Source organism: Entelurus aequoreus, linkage group LG09 (genome assembly GCF_033978785.1).
Source record: "Entelurus aequoreus isolate RoL-2023_Sb linkage group LG09, RoL_Eaeq_v1.1, whole genome shotgun sequence".
NCBI lineage: Eukaryota > Metazoa > Chordata > Actinopteri > Syngnathiformes > Syngnathidae > Entelurus > Entelurus aequoreus.
In genome coordinates, this window is record NC_084739.1 from 47,356,441 (window position 1) to 47,369,219 (window position 12,779).

Sequence of the window (12,779 nt, forward strand, 5' to 3'; positions counted from 1 at the left end):
AGAGTAAAACAATGAAAGATTGAATACAATTAACCATGCCTCGTCTTGATAATGCAAATGATATTCAGGGGTTATAGCTGATGCAGGTGGCCTCAATAGTGGTAATTTGTGCCAATTTTAATGACACATAATTTAGCAGCCTCTCTTCTGGTCATGTGGGACAATTGTGTGTTGGAAAGGATGGACAGGGAGAAAGATACCGATTACAAGACTAAATGCACTGCATTCAACACACTTTGCAAAATTTAGCACTTGTACTGCATATTTGTTGATCAGTAGGCTGGTGCTGAAAGAACTTTTACTATGACAGACGTCATATGTCCTCTTTGCAGAAATGTTTTTCAAGTAGATTAGATTAGATCCCTGTTGTATAACTCGTATCTTAGCATCCGACCACTATTTTATGACAATCCAGTTATTGTGTCTTCTTTGATGGTATTTTTAGTTTTATTGGTTACAGTTAGCCATACCCTCATTTTAAAAGTGTCAGATTTCAAACTTCTTTTTTTTTAGCTGCAATGCTTGCAAATTTACATTTGTCACATAGCATGTTATTTTAAGGTTCCAAATGCATTCACTGTTAATTTTTTTGTAAACAAACTAACGACTGTCTGGCTCTTTAAACAGATTACAAGTGCATTTGTAGTCCCACCAAAGGCCATTACATATACATAAATATATATAGTATTTTTATAGATAAATGGAATATATAAATACATACTTTAGACTATTACAATTATGGATATTACTGCAGTTCTTGCTGCATGTCTTTCATATCTGTACATACACAGTATATGATATATATATATATATATATATATATATATATATATATATATATATATATATATATATATATGACTGCGTTGGTTCCCTCCAGGTACTCTGGCTTCCTCCCACCTCCAAAAACATGCACCTGGGGATAGGTTGACTGGCAACACTAAATTGGCCCTAGTGTGGGGGGAATGTGAGTGGCCCTAGTGCAGGGATGGGCAATTAATTTTTACCGGGGGCCGCATGAGCAACCCGAGCACTGCTGGAGGGCCACATCGACAATATTTCAATTAAATTTTGCTCAATATTATTTTTGATATATACCGTAAGATTAATAATGATAATAATAATAATAATAATAATAATAATAATTAATACTAATAATAATACTTTCATTTAACCTAACTTAACTTTATACCAAAAGCACTGCTTTGGAAATCATTTGTACCCCTTTCAGAGATCACATTTAGTTCCCCTTAAACATCCTCATGTTGCACAATGAAATGTAAGCATAGGATGAAGTGTGCATTCCTGTAACTTTCTCTAGTAACAGCATTCTATGATTAATATAAATAAATTAACATTAATAATAAATGACAGTAGAATAAGCACACGTATGACTGAGGAGTCAAAAGTGTAACTTTTTGTGGTGTTTGAGTTGTCCGACTTTGTGTGTGGCCATAAACGCACCAGTTGTTTAGTGGTATGCGTGTTGGTGACAGATGAGAAGTTGGTTTTGGCCTGGTTTGTACGGCAGAAAATGACTAGTTTTTCGAGATATAAGTTTTTTACTCATGTTTTGGTGTGGTTATGGCCGAATGTAAACAGTTTTGCTCAATAAAGTGATCGATATAATTCCTGTCCTTGAAGCATCTCGATAGACGTTACAATAATTGAACGGTGTTCAATTGAACGTGTTGACGAACACCGTTAGGGCCGCTTGTTGTCACTGTCACTCAAAGTTGAATTGCAAAATTACACAGAATAAATGTGTTATTTTGTTTAGAATTCAGATGGGTTTGATTTGGTGCGCGGCATATATTTGCTGTGCGCAGAGGACGCTTGAGCAGTGCGCAATTGCGCAGGCGCGCACCTTAGAGGGAACGTTGCTTGGCAGTCCATGTCTTGTTGAAAACACGCCCTTCGTCATCAACTTTTCTCTTTTTAGTGTCTCGGGTGTAAACCGTGCATCACTTGTCGCTGTGCACCTTCACTCACAGGTTACACACGGACATACGCCCATTATTAACACTTTTCAAAATAAAAGCAGCACAGTTGTATTGTGCGCACGACATAGATGTTTTTTCAACTTTATTTTGTAATTTGTGATTGCAGCTGTTCACATTCACTCACAATCACGCACGTGCATACGTCCACACGGAAGTAATACAAATAACGCTTTTCAAATCAAAAGCAGCACCGTTGTATTGCACACTCGACATAGATACTTTTTAAAATGTATTTTGTAATTTATGTTTGGCTTCACGCGGGCCGGGCAGGGACGCACAAAGGGCCGGATGTGGCCCGCGGGCCGCAGAATGCCCAGGTCTGCCCTAGTGTGTGAATGTGAGTGTGAATGTTGTCTGTCTATCTGTGTTGGCCCTGCGATGAGGTGGAGACTTGTCCAGGGTGTACCCCGCCTTCCGCCCGAATGCAGCTGGGATAGGCTCCAGCACACCCAGGATCCCGGGAGAGACAAGTAGTAGAAAATGGATATAAATAAATAAATAAATGATACATGGGTTATACTTGTATAGCGCTTTTCTACCTTCAAGGTACTCAAAGCGCTTTGACAGTATTTCCATATTTACCCATTCACACACACATTCACACACTGATGGCGGGAGCTGCCATGCAAGGCGCTAACCAGCAGCCATCAGAGGCAAAGGGTGAAGTGTCTTGCCCAAGGACACAACGGACGTGACTAGGAAGGTAGAAGGTGGGGATTGAACCCCAGTAACCAGCAACACTCCGATTGCTGGCACAGCCACTCTACCAACTTCGCCACGCCGTCCCATATATATATATATATATATATATATATATATATATATATATATATATATATATACATATATATATATACATATATATATATATATATATATATATATATATATATATATATATATATATATATATATATATATGTATATATATATATATATATATATATATATATATATATATATATATATATATATATATATATATATATATATATATATATATATATATATATATATATATATATATCAGTGCAGTGGCGTGCCGTCACTAGAGGCAGGGGAGGCGGGGCCTCACCTGCCATCATGGAAAGAAAAAAAAAAGAAAAAGAAAAAAAAATTAGTTAAATTGTTATATGTATCCAGTGATTATACTAAAGTTATTTTCCATTTAACTTCACCAGTTTTAGATTATTTTTATTTTTATTTTCACATTGCCGTTCAAATACTGAGAAGAGACGGTGCGGTGATCAGCAGCCAGTTGAGGCACTTGTGCCTCACCATGGATTGCGACTCGGCTAACTGCTGAGCTGCTGTGCAGTGAGACCGTATTGCTATATGAATTATATTATACATTTCCATAGTTTAGTTAGCTGAGGTATATAATGTACAGTGTATTTTGTCAACAACTGTATGTGTGTAACGTATTTTTAGTGCTGAGCGATCATAAATCTGCTGCGGAGACACACTGTGTGAGGCTCGTATCATAACCCCGCCTCCTGGTGCCAAGCACCTCCGCCGCAGAATGCACCCCCGACGGGAGCGCCGCGGCCACACCAACCGAAGCCCACACCCAAACCCTCCACGTGCAAGACCGAATCCACCCAAAAAAAGTCACTTAACAAGAAGCCAAAAAGTGCAAAAACAACAATGCTAGCGCTGCAGGAGCCGCGAACGACCGCAGGGACACAACATTAGGTACACCTGCACTGCAGGTTCATATGTTTTTAAATTTGACTGTGACGATGCAGTCGTGCCTCACCAGACATTAACCTCACCGCACGCCACTGATATATATATATATATATATATATATATATATATATATATATATATATATATATATATATATATATATATATATATATATATATATATATATATACATTTAAACAGATAATTACATATATATATATATATATATATATATATATATATATATATATATATATATATATATATATATATATATATATATATATATATATATATATATATACATTACCGTTCAAAAGTTTGGGATCACCCAAACAATTTTGTGGAATAGCCTTCATTTCTAAGAACAAGAATAGACTGTCGAGTTTCAGATGAAAGTTCTCTTTTTCTGGCCATTTTGAGCCTTTAATTGACCCCACAAATGTGATGCTCCAGAAACTCAATCTGCTCAAAGGAAGGTCAGTTTTGTAGCTTCTATAACGATCTAAACTGTTTTCAGATGTGTGAACATGATTGCACAAGGGTTTTCTAATCATCAATTAGCCTTCTGAGCCAATGAGCAAACACATTGTACCATTAGAACACTGGAGTGATAGTTGCTGGAAATGGGCCTCTATACACCTATGTAGATATTGCACCAAAAACCAGACATTTGCAGCTAGAATAGTCATTTACCATATTAGCTATTATTAAGTGTATTTCTTTAAAGTTAAGACTAGTTTAAAGTTATCTTCATTGAAAAGTACAGTGCTTTTCCTTCAAAAATAAGGACATTTCAATGTGACCCCAAAATTTTGAATGGTAGTGTATATATATTTGGGGTTCTTATTAGCTGGAAACATAATGATATATAATGGTCAAAATTAATACATAATTAAGAAATTAATCCTTAAAATATATGTGTAGTTGTGTAGTTGATCTAAATATACATATATTTACAAGTTTTACTTTTTAAATTAAGTTATCATAATATTGTAAACGTTAAAATATATTTTCATTTACTGGGATGCACCTGTATATATATATATATATATATATATATATATATATATATATATATATATATATATATATATATATATATATATATATATATATATATATATTGTATATGAAAAAGTCCAGTCCAATAATTTTAATATTGTAATAGTCTGAAGATATAGTTCCAAAATTGTATATAATTTCATCATATACTGTATTGCAATCGTAATTGATCTAAGCTTACCTACTTTTAATGTCTCCCCAAAGCCAACTGTATTTTCCTTTGTCATTCCAGGCAAAGAAGAACCGACAACCTACACGTGCACTACATGTAAGCAGTCCTACGGCAGCGCCTGGTTCCTGCTGCAGCACGCTCAAAACTCCCACGGTTTCCGTATCTACCTGGAAAGTGAACATGGCAGCCCTCTCACCCCACGTATGGGTGGGCCCTCCTCCCTGGGTGGGGGCGCAGATTGCCCTTCTCATCCTCCCCTTCATGGCCTTCATCTGCCTCCTGATGCAAGCCCCTTCAATCTCCTCCGAATCCCAGGCTCAGGCTCAGGGGGAAGGGACAGTGTGGGAGGAGGAAGTGTACTTGGGCCAGGTACTGGGTTGCTTCATCAGCGTTTTCCTCCCACGCCACCCATCTTCAGCCCCCCTCCAAGGAACCACCTGGATCACCATCACCTGAGTCCAGAAGAGCTGGCGCTGGCAGCCCACCACCCGAGTGCCTTTGACAGGGTGCTGCGCCTCAATCCTCCTCTTCCCATGGAACCTCCTCCGACAATGGACTTCTCTCGGCGGCTGCGGGAGCTGGCGGGTAACACCTCAGGGTCCACTCCCCCTCTATCCCCTAGCCGCCCAGGGCCCATGCAGCGCTTACTCCAGCCATTCCAGACAGCTGGAGGAAGCATAGGCACAGGAGGTGGAGGGGGGAACAAAACTCCATACCTTGCAACACCCCCGCCTGTGCCAGGCTCCATGCAGTCACCGGTAGGCTCTCAGACCACGCCGACCACTCCTCTCAACTCTGCAGGGGCAACACCATCCTCCAACAATCCGATGAAATCAAAGTGTTGTGAGTTTTGCGGCAAAGCCTTCAAGTTTCAGAGTAATCTAATAGTGCACAGGCGAAGCCACACAGGAGAAAAGCCGTATAAATGTCATTTGTGTGACCATGCCTGCACTCAGGCGAGTAAATTGAAGCGCCACATGAAAACTCACATGCACAAATCCTCCTCACCAAACACTGGCAAGTCAGAAGATGGACTTTCGACTGCCTCCTCTCCAGAGCCTGGCACCAGTGAACACATGGGCAGTGCAAGCAACGCCCTTAAGTCAGTGGTGGCCAAGCTAAAATGTGAAAACAACCGAATGCTACGTGAAAACGGAGAGGAAGAGGAGGAGGAGGAGGAAGAGGAGGAGGAGGAGGAGGAAGAGGAGGAAGAAGAGGAAGAAGAAGGAGAGGAAGAGGAAGAACATAACGGAGAGCGGGCAGCTCGACGAAACAACAACAGATACCATTTTAGCTTGAACCTTGATGCCACACGCCGACATGAAAACAATGGTGGTATTGGAAGCAGACTGGGAGGCGTGACTGATGAGGGCTCCATTCCACGCTCACTCCCTGAGGTGATGCAGGGAATAGGTCTTGCAGCAAGTATGCAGCATTTCAGCGAAGCCCTTAGTGCACACAAACGGAATGCAATAGCCCAGGAGAACCACCTCCACCACCACCTTAATAGAGGACTTCCACAAAATCGGGAGATGTGTGAGGCTACTTCAGTGCCGGAAACAGATCGCGGAGAGGAGTGCTCCATTTCAACGGTCAACGGCCGCGGAGCATCTCCTAATGAGTCCGCCTCTGTCTGCCTTTCTAAGAAACTGCTTTTGGGCAGCCCAAGTCCAATTAGCCCTTTCTCTAAGCGCATCAAGCTGGAAAAAGAATTCGACCTACCCACCCCCACAATCCCGAACACAGAGAACGTCTACTCGCAGTGGCTGGCTGGCTATGCCGCTTCTCGACAACTCAAGGATCCTTTTCTGAACTTTGGGGATTCCAGACAATCTCCCTTTGCCTCTTCGTCCGAGCATTCCTCAGAAAACGGCAGTCTTCGCTTCTCAACTCCTCCGGGAGAACTCGATGGTGGGATGTCAGGTCGCAGTGGTACAGGCAGCGGGGGAAGCACACCTCATCTTGGGGGTCCGGGGCGGCCCAGTTCTAAGGACGGTCGAAGGAGTGACACTTGTGAGTATTGTGGCAAGGTGTTCAAGAATTGTAGTAATTTGACTGTGCACCGGCGCAGCCATACAGGGGAGAGGCCATACAAGTGTGAGCTGTGCAATTACGCTTGTGCTCAGAGCTCCAAACTTACTCGTCATATGAAGACCCATGGTCAGGTGGGCAAGGATGTGTACAAGTGTGACATTTGTCAGATGCCCTTTAGTGTCTATAGCACCTTGGAGAAACACATGAAAAAATGGCACAGTGACCGTCCTTTGAGTACCGAAATAAAGTCTGAATAGACGGTCAAACTATGGTACCTTATCCCTGCAGCAGTCTGCCATTACCCCCTGTTTAACCCTAGACTTTTTCAGTTTTTGCCCCAACACCCAAAACTCATCCCAAACTTTCACTAGGCTGGTGGAAGATTAAGACCATGTGCTCTGCACCAGCACAGCCTGTGTTCATTTCCAATTGGATGCATGATCTGTATCGGGGCAATACTCTTGCATTGAGGCAACATTTTGAGCCTTTTTCTTGTGCAATAAATTAACATGTGTTTTATTTTATTTTTTGAGTTTTCTGTTTTCATTTCTAAGAATTTGTCAGCATGCATAATATGTTTTTGATAATCAAAAAAGAAAAAAAGAAAAAAACTTGTCCCTGGTTGGTTACTTGTTGATAAATGTGTTGCTGTTTCTCTCTTGTTATGTTTTTTTTCTTTTTATTATTCAAAAAGAGAAAGGACAAGGAAGATACAGTATATCCACGCTGCAGACACTCTGTAACACATATCATGTACAGTTTTGTGTTGTTACATGGAAAATGACCATGACCCTCTTCTGGCAACCCAGGAAATGCACTTATTCTTATCTTTCTAAAAGATGCTATGTTCAGACAGGGTTAAAAAAAATACTGCTTTGGTTCTATGATTAAAATGAAAAGTATTGACTGTCAAAATTCAATAACACGAGAGTGACTTCAAAATGTACTATCATTTGGTTGAGTAAGAAAGAGTGCCTTTGATATCTTAACACTACATTGGCCATAGTCCTATCTGGAATAAGTTTGGGGTCACATTAGGCTCTTGAAACCACCAACAAAAGGTTCTTGCATCAAGCACCTGACTGTGACAACTCATAATCAAAAATTCAGAGTTCTAGTAAATAACCATTTAGCTACCTAGTACATGTTGAATGGGCTTATCTTCAGTATGCAGGTTTCAAGATAAGCATGGTACGACCTGTATTGTGTTTTATCTGAACATGTGTTGTTTTGTTTAGAAAAATAATGATCTGTAATGTACAATCCTGAACTTGAGGGATACAAGTGACATGTCTCTAAGTTAGCACAAACCTGTGACGCTGCTTTGATTGGTGGTGCGCGGAACGGACAAAGCATTAAGTAATACATGACCTCCAAGTGAGGCGTTAAAGAATTGAAATAAATTCAAGCTAGAAAGAGAGAATGCTACAACAAACTTGATAATATGTGCGTGTGATAGAGAATAGAGAAATTTGCTTTCATTTCATGTTGCGTTGAATCAAAACAGGGTTGGTATCTACAGTATGTACTACAGCGAAAATAAATCCATCAGACCCCACAGCTTGGTGGGCATTTTAATGAGTATGCCTTGGCTAATGGAGAGCATGTTTGGTTTGCTTTCACTTTTAACCTTTTGTGATTGTCCACGCTATTTCCAAGAAAGCACCTGTTACTCAACCTGGAAGTACCATCTTCTTTCTTGCATTGTTTCAAATTTCAAGTTTACGTGTTTACACTGAAGGGGGAAAAGGGTCCAACTAGTAAAAGCAGTAAAATACTCCGTTGACAGAAATCCCAATTGCATAAAAATAAATGTTGCACATTTGCCATTTGACCATTTGTCACTTTGTTTTCTAAAGAAAATCTCACGGTCTGTACATTAATTACAACACTGGTCAAGAATGGATTATTGGGGTCATTGACAGAAATGATAAGTGTTCATTGGTTTTAATAGGCTGCATTGGGTCATTCTTGCCATCCTTTACTTCGATAATCTATACACCTTGTCAGCTCAAGGATAAACACTCAGATGTGTTGCTCACACTGTGAGAATCTGTTTTTGTATAAATGTTCCTTTCATGCGCAGTATGGAGAATAAACGTTTTTCGAAATAATTCATCGTCTTTTAGGGTAAGCTATTAAGTTTGTTGTTGTTTCTCTTTTTCTCAGCGTCTTAGTGATGTTTAAGACTCTGATCACAGTACACAATAATACATAAAAAAATACATTAAAAAAAGGACAAAGAAAAAGAAAAAGCAAACAAAAAAATCTGTGATGTTATGTATTTTATTTTGCCTTGGCTCTTCACAGCTCTTCAGGTTGAATACAATTTGCATTGGGGAAATGAGTAAGATTATATATAAATATATAAACAACTTAAAATATAGGAAAATGCACATACATGTCAATTCCTATGCTTAAACACATTTATGGTCATTTTTTTTTGTATTTCTAAAACTGTATTTGAATTCCATGTTCACTTAGAGTAGGCACTATAGTATTTATATTGAGGCTCGTATTTTTAACTGTTGCTTGTTCTCTCTAAAAGGTACCATACCTTTTTTGGTAGTGGAAAAAAATCCCAAGCTGCCACGGTATATTTTTTTAATTTGGCAGGATAATATAGTACAAATTCTTTGTATGTTTAAAGAGATAAAAGGAAAAACCTAATACAAAAAAAGCAGCTAAAGTGCGTGGCACTGGGAGGCATTCTTGGTCATAAGATGGCTACTGCTCTGTTTTCCTGTCCATAGAGGTTGTTGTACATATCTTTTTTGGTTTTTGGTTCAGACCCTCGTTCCATCCTGCTGCCATTCTTGTATGCAGTAACACAAGCTGACATTGGCCTGTTCTGTTGTGTGCTTCTGTCTCTCTTACCCCTCCTGCCTGACAACATTCCAACATAAGGAGAGAAAAAAATATACAAAAAAGATCATATGCAGTACATGGATTACAAAAGAAAAATGGTCAAAAGAAATACATTTAAAAATTAATTCAATGTTTTGCAGTTTTTTTCATTGCCAAATACAAAATGGTGCTTTATATTTAGATTGGGTAAATGTTTATATGCAAAGCATATTTATAATTGACCTGGGAAACGTGGAGAAAAGTGTTCAAGTCGAGAATTTTTGTAAATGGCAATGTGGAATATTTTGTTAACAGCCTTTTCTATTCCTGTTCTGAGAGATGTTTGTTGTAACTTGAACTTGAACTTTATCTTTTACAATGGGAGTTGCTATTTATTATAACGTTTATGCTCTGTTCAAAACAGAGACATTGAATTGATCTTTGGTTTGTTTTAATTTTAATTTTATATTTTATGTTAAAGTATAATTGTATTCTTTTTTTGTATTTGTGGCCAGTGGTCATATGGCAAACCAAGCTCTTTATTGATTACAGTTGCACTTGTTTTAAGTACCTGTTCAGTTGTAATGAGAAAACCACTGTCTGTGTTTTCTGGCAGATGTCTGCATAATCCTGTTCACACACCCATTTTGTCCCTTTATCGAAAAACAGTTAATAAAAAAAAGTGAAAGTATGTTTGTCCCTTATCTTCATTGTGGTTGCTAACTTCTCAAAGATTTTTTTTATTTTTGGCATGTCCATATGATATCACCAATCTTTACAAAGCACATGCACCTACGACACTATATATGTTCTCATATCAATGTTAGTTGTAAAGTTAATTCACTTTCAAGATTTAAAAAGGACATGCCCTTTTTTTTGTTATTTTGCCTTTCATTCATAGTCTTTATGTAAGAAAAAAAAACATGTTTTAAGTACCTGTTTAGTTGTAATAAAACACATAAATTAATGTTGTTGCCATAAACCGAGAAGTTGGTCAACTTTGACAATCGACCTAAACCCGGAGCGCTGCTATAAATAGTTAGTCTGCGTTAGTACTTATAATAACAATATCACTAATACTCGGTTAGAATTCAAGTCATGAAATTTAAATGCAGTATGGTTGGCGCTTTTTGAATGGTTATTTATCGGATTTTATGGGCAGAATAGTGGCGCTCCAATTGGCTGCGCTTTAAGCTGAATTTTATTTAACTTTATTTAATATTTAGAATGCATAAAAACAAAAATCCATCTGTCATCATGTCTTTCATAATGATTGTGAACAATATGCAAAATTCCCCCAAAAAAGTGCAGTTCCCCTTTAAAGGCTAGGGTGTATAAATGAGTTTTAAGATGTGTCTTCATGAGAGCCAACAAACATAATAAAACATGACTTACTGTACAAGGTCTGCGGTCATGAGGATGCCAACTGCTGGGATGTTCATATATTCCCATTTAGGTGAAGAATGACTTATAATTCTTGCAAAGAAACAAGGTGCGGGGGCGCGGTGGAACAAGGAACAAGCACTTTACCTACTCAGGTCTTCTGTGCAGGTGAGATGCATAATTTATGATCTACAATAAACTTACAGGCAGCAAAGAAGCGAGGAAGCAATGTAAACATAGGGACAGGAGCTTTTGAGGCACCGCTTTAAATAGTTTGTCTGCGTTAGCGCTTATAATAACAATATCACTAATACTTGGTTAAGGTTCAAGTCACAAAATGGAAATGGCGTATTGTTGGCGCTTTTTGAATGGTTATTTATTGGATTTTATGGGCAAAATAGTGGAGCTCCCAATGGCTCTGCTGTAAGCAGACTTTTATTTACTTTTATTTAACATTTACAATGCATTAAAAAAAGAAATCCATCCGCCGTCATGTCTTTCATAATGATAGGCAAAATTCTAAAAAAAAAAGTGCAGTTCCCCTTTAAAGTCACATCTTAAGTGCAGGTGAGCCAGTATAGGCGTAATATGATCAAACTTTGTTGACTTTGTCAAAAGTCTAGCAGCCGCATTTTGTACCAACTGTAATCTTTTAATGCTAGACATAGGGAGACCCGAAAATAACACATTGCAGTAATTGAGACGAGACGTAACAAACGCATAAATAACAATCTCGGTATCCTTGGTGGACAAATTTTAGCAATATTACAGAGATGAACACTCTTAATGTGTGTGTCAAACGAAAGAGTTGGGTCGAAGATAATACCGAGAATCTTTACCGAGTCGCCTTGTGTAATTGTTTTGTTGTCAAATGTGGTACTATTAAAAAAGTGCCGGTGTCTAGCAAGATGCAAAAAGTTAGCGGACATCCATTGTTTAATTTCATTAAGACACGCCTCCAGCTGACTACAATCTGGCGTGTTGGTCAGCTTTAGGGGCATGTAGAGTTGGGTGTCATCAGCATAACAGTGAAAGCTAACACCGTATTTGCGTATGATGTCACCTAGCGGCAGCATGTAGGTGCTGAAGAGTGCAGGGCCAAGAACCGAACCCTGGGGAACTCCGCACGTTACCTTGGCATAGTCCGATGTCACATTGTTATGGGAGACGCACTGCATCCTGTCAGTAAGATAAGAGTTAAACCAAGACAAGGCTAAGTCTGACATACCAATACGTGTTTTGATACGTTCTAATAGAATGTTATGATCGACGGTATCGAAAGCAGCGCTAAGATCAAGAAGCAGCAACATGGATGACGCATCAGAATCCATCGTTAGCAATAGATCATTAGTCATTTTTGCGAGGGCTGTCTCAGAAGAGTGATTTGCCCTGAAACCGGATTGAAAAGGTTCACAAAGATTGTTAGACACTAAGTGTTCATTTAGCTGTTGTGCAACAATTTTTTCGAGAAAAAGGGAAGGTGGGGCACTGGCCGGTAGTTTACCATGAGGTCAGGATTGAGGTTAGGTCTTTTGAGCAGAGGATGAATAACTGCTGTTTTGAATGCTAGAGGAACAGTGCCA

The 12,779-nt window shown here is 38.8% G+C and overlaps 1 protein-coding gene across 2 annotated transcripts in view; it reads left to right on the forward strand.

Annotated features, from left to right (window-relative positions):
• The window catches only part of bcl11aa (BCL11 transcription factor A a), an 88,561-nt gene extending 78,057 nt beyond the window's left edge, over positions 1-10,504 (forward strand). For both annotated transcript variants that reach the window (XM_062058877.1, XM_062058878.1), the window contains exon 3: positions 4,993-10,504. In XM_062058877.1, the coding sequence (XP_061914861.1) occupies positions 4,993-7,223 (2,231 nt within the window). In that variant the 3' untranslated portion in view covers positions 7,224-10,504. The remainder of the gene's footprint in view (positions 1-4,992) is intronic.
• The last annotated feature ends 2,275 nt before the right edge of the window (positions 10,505-12,779 follow it).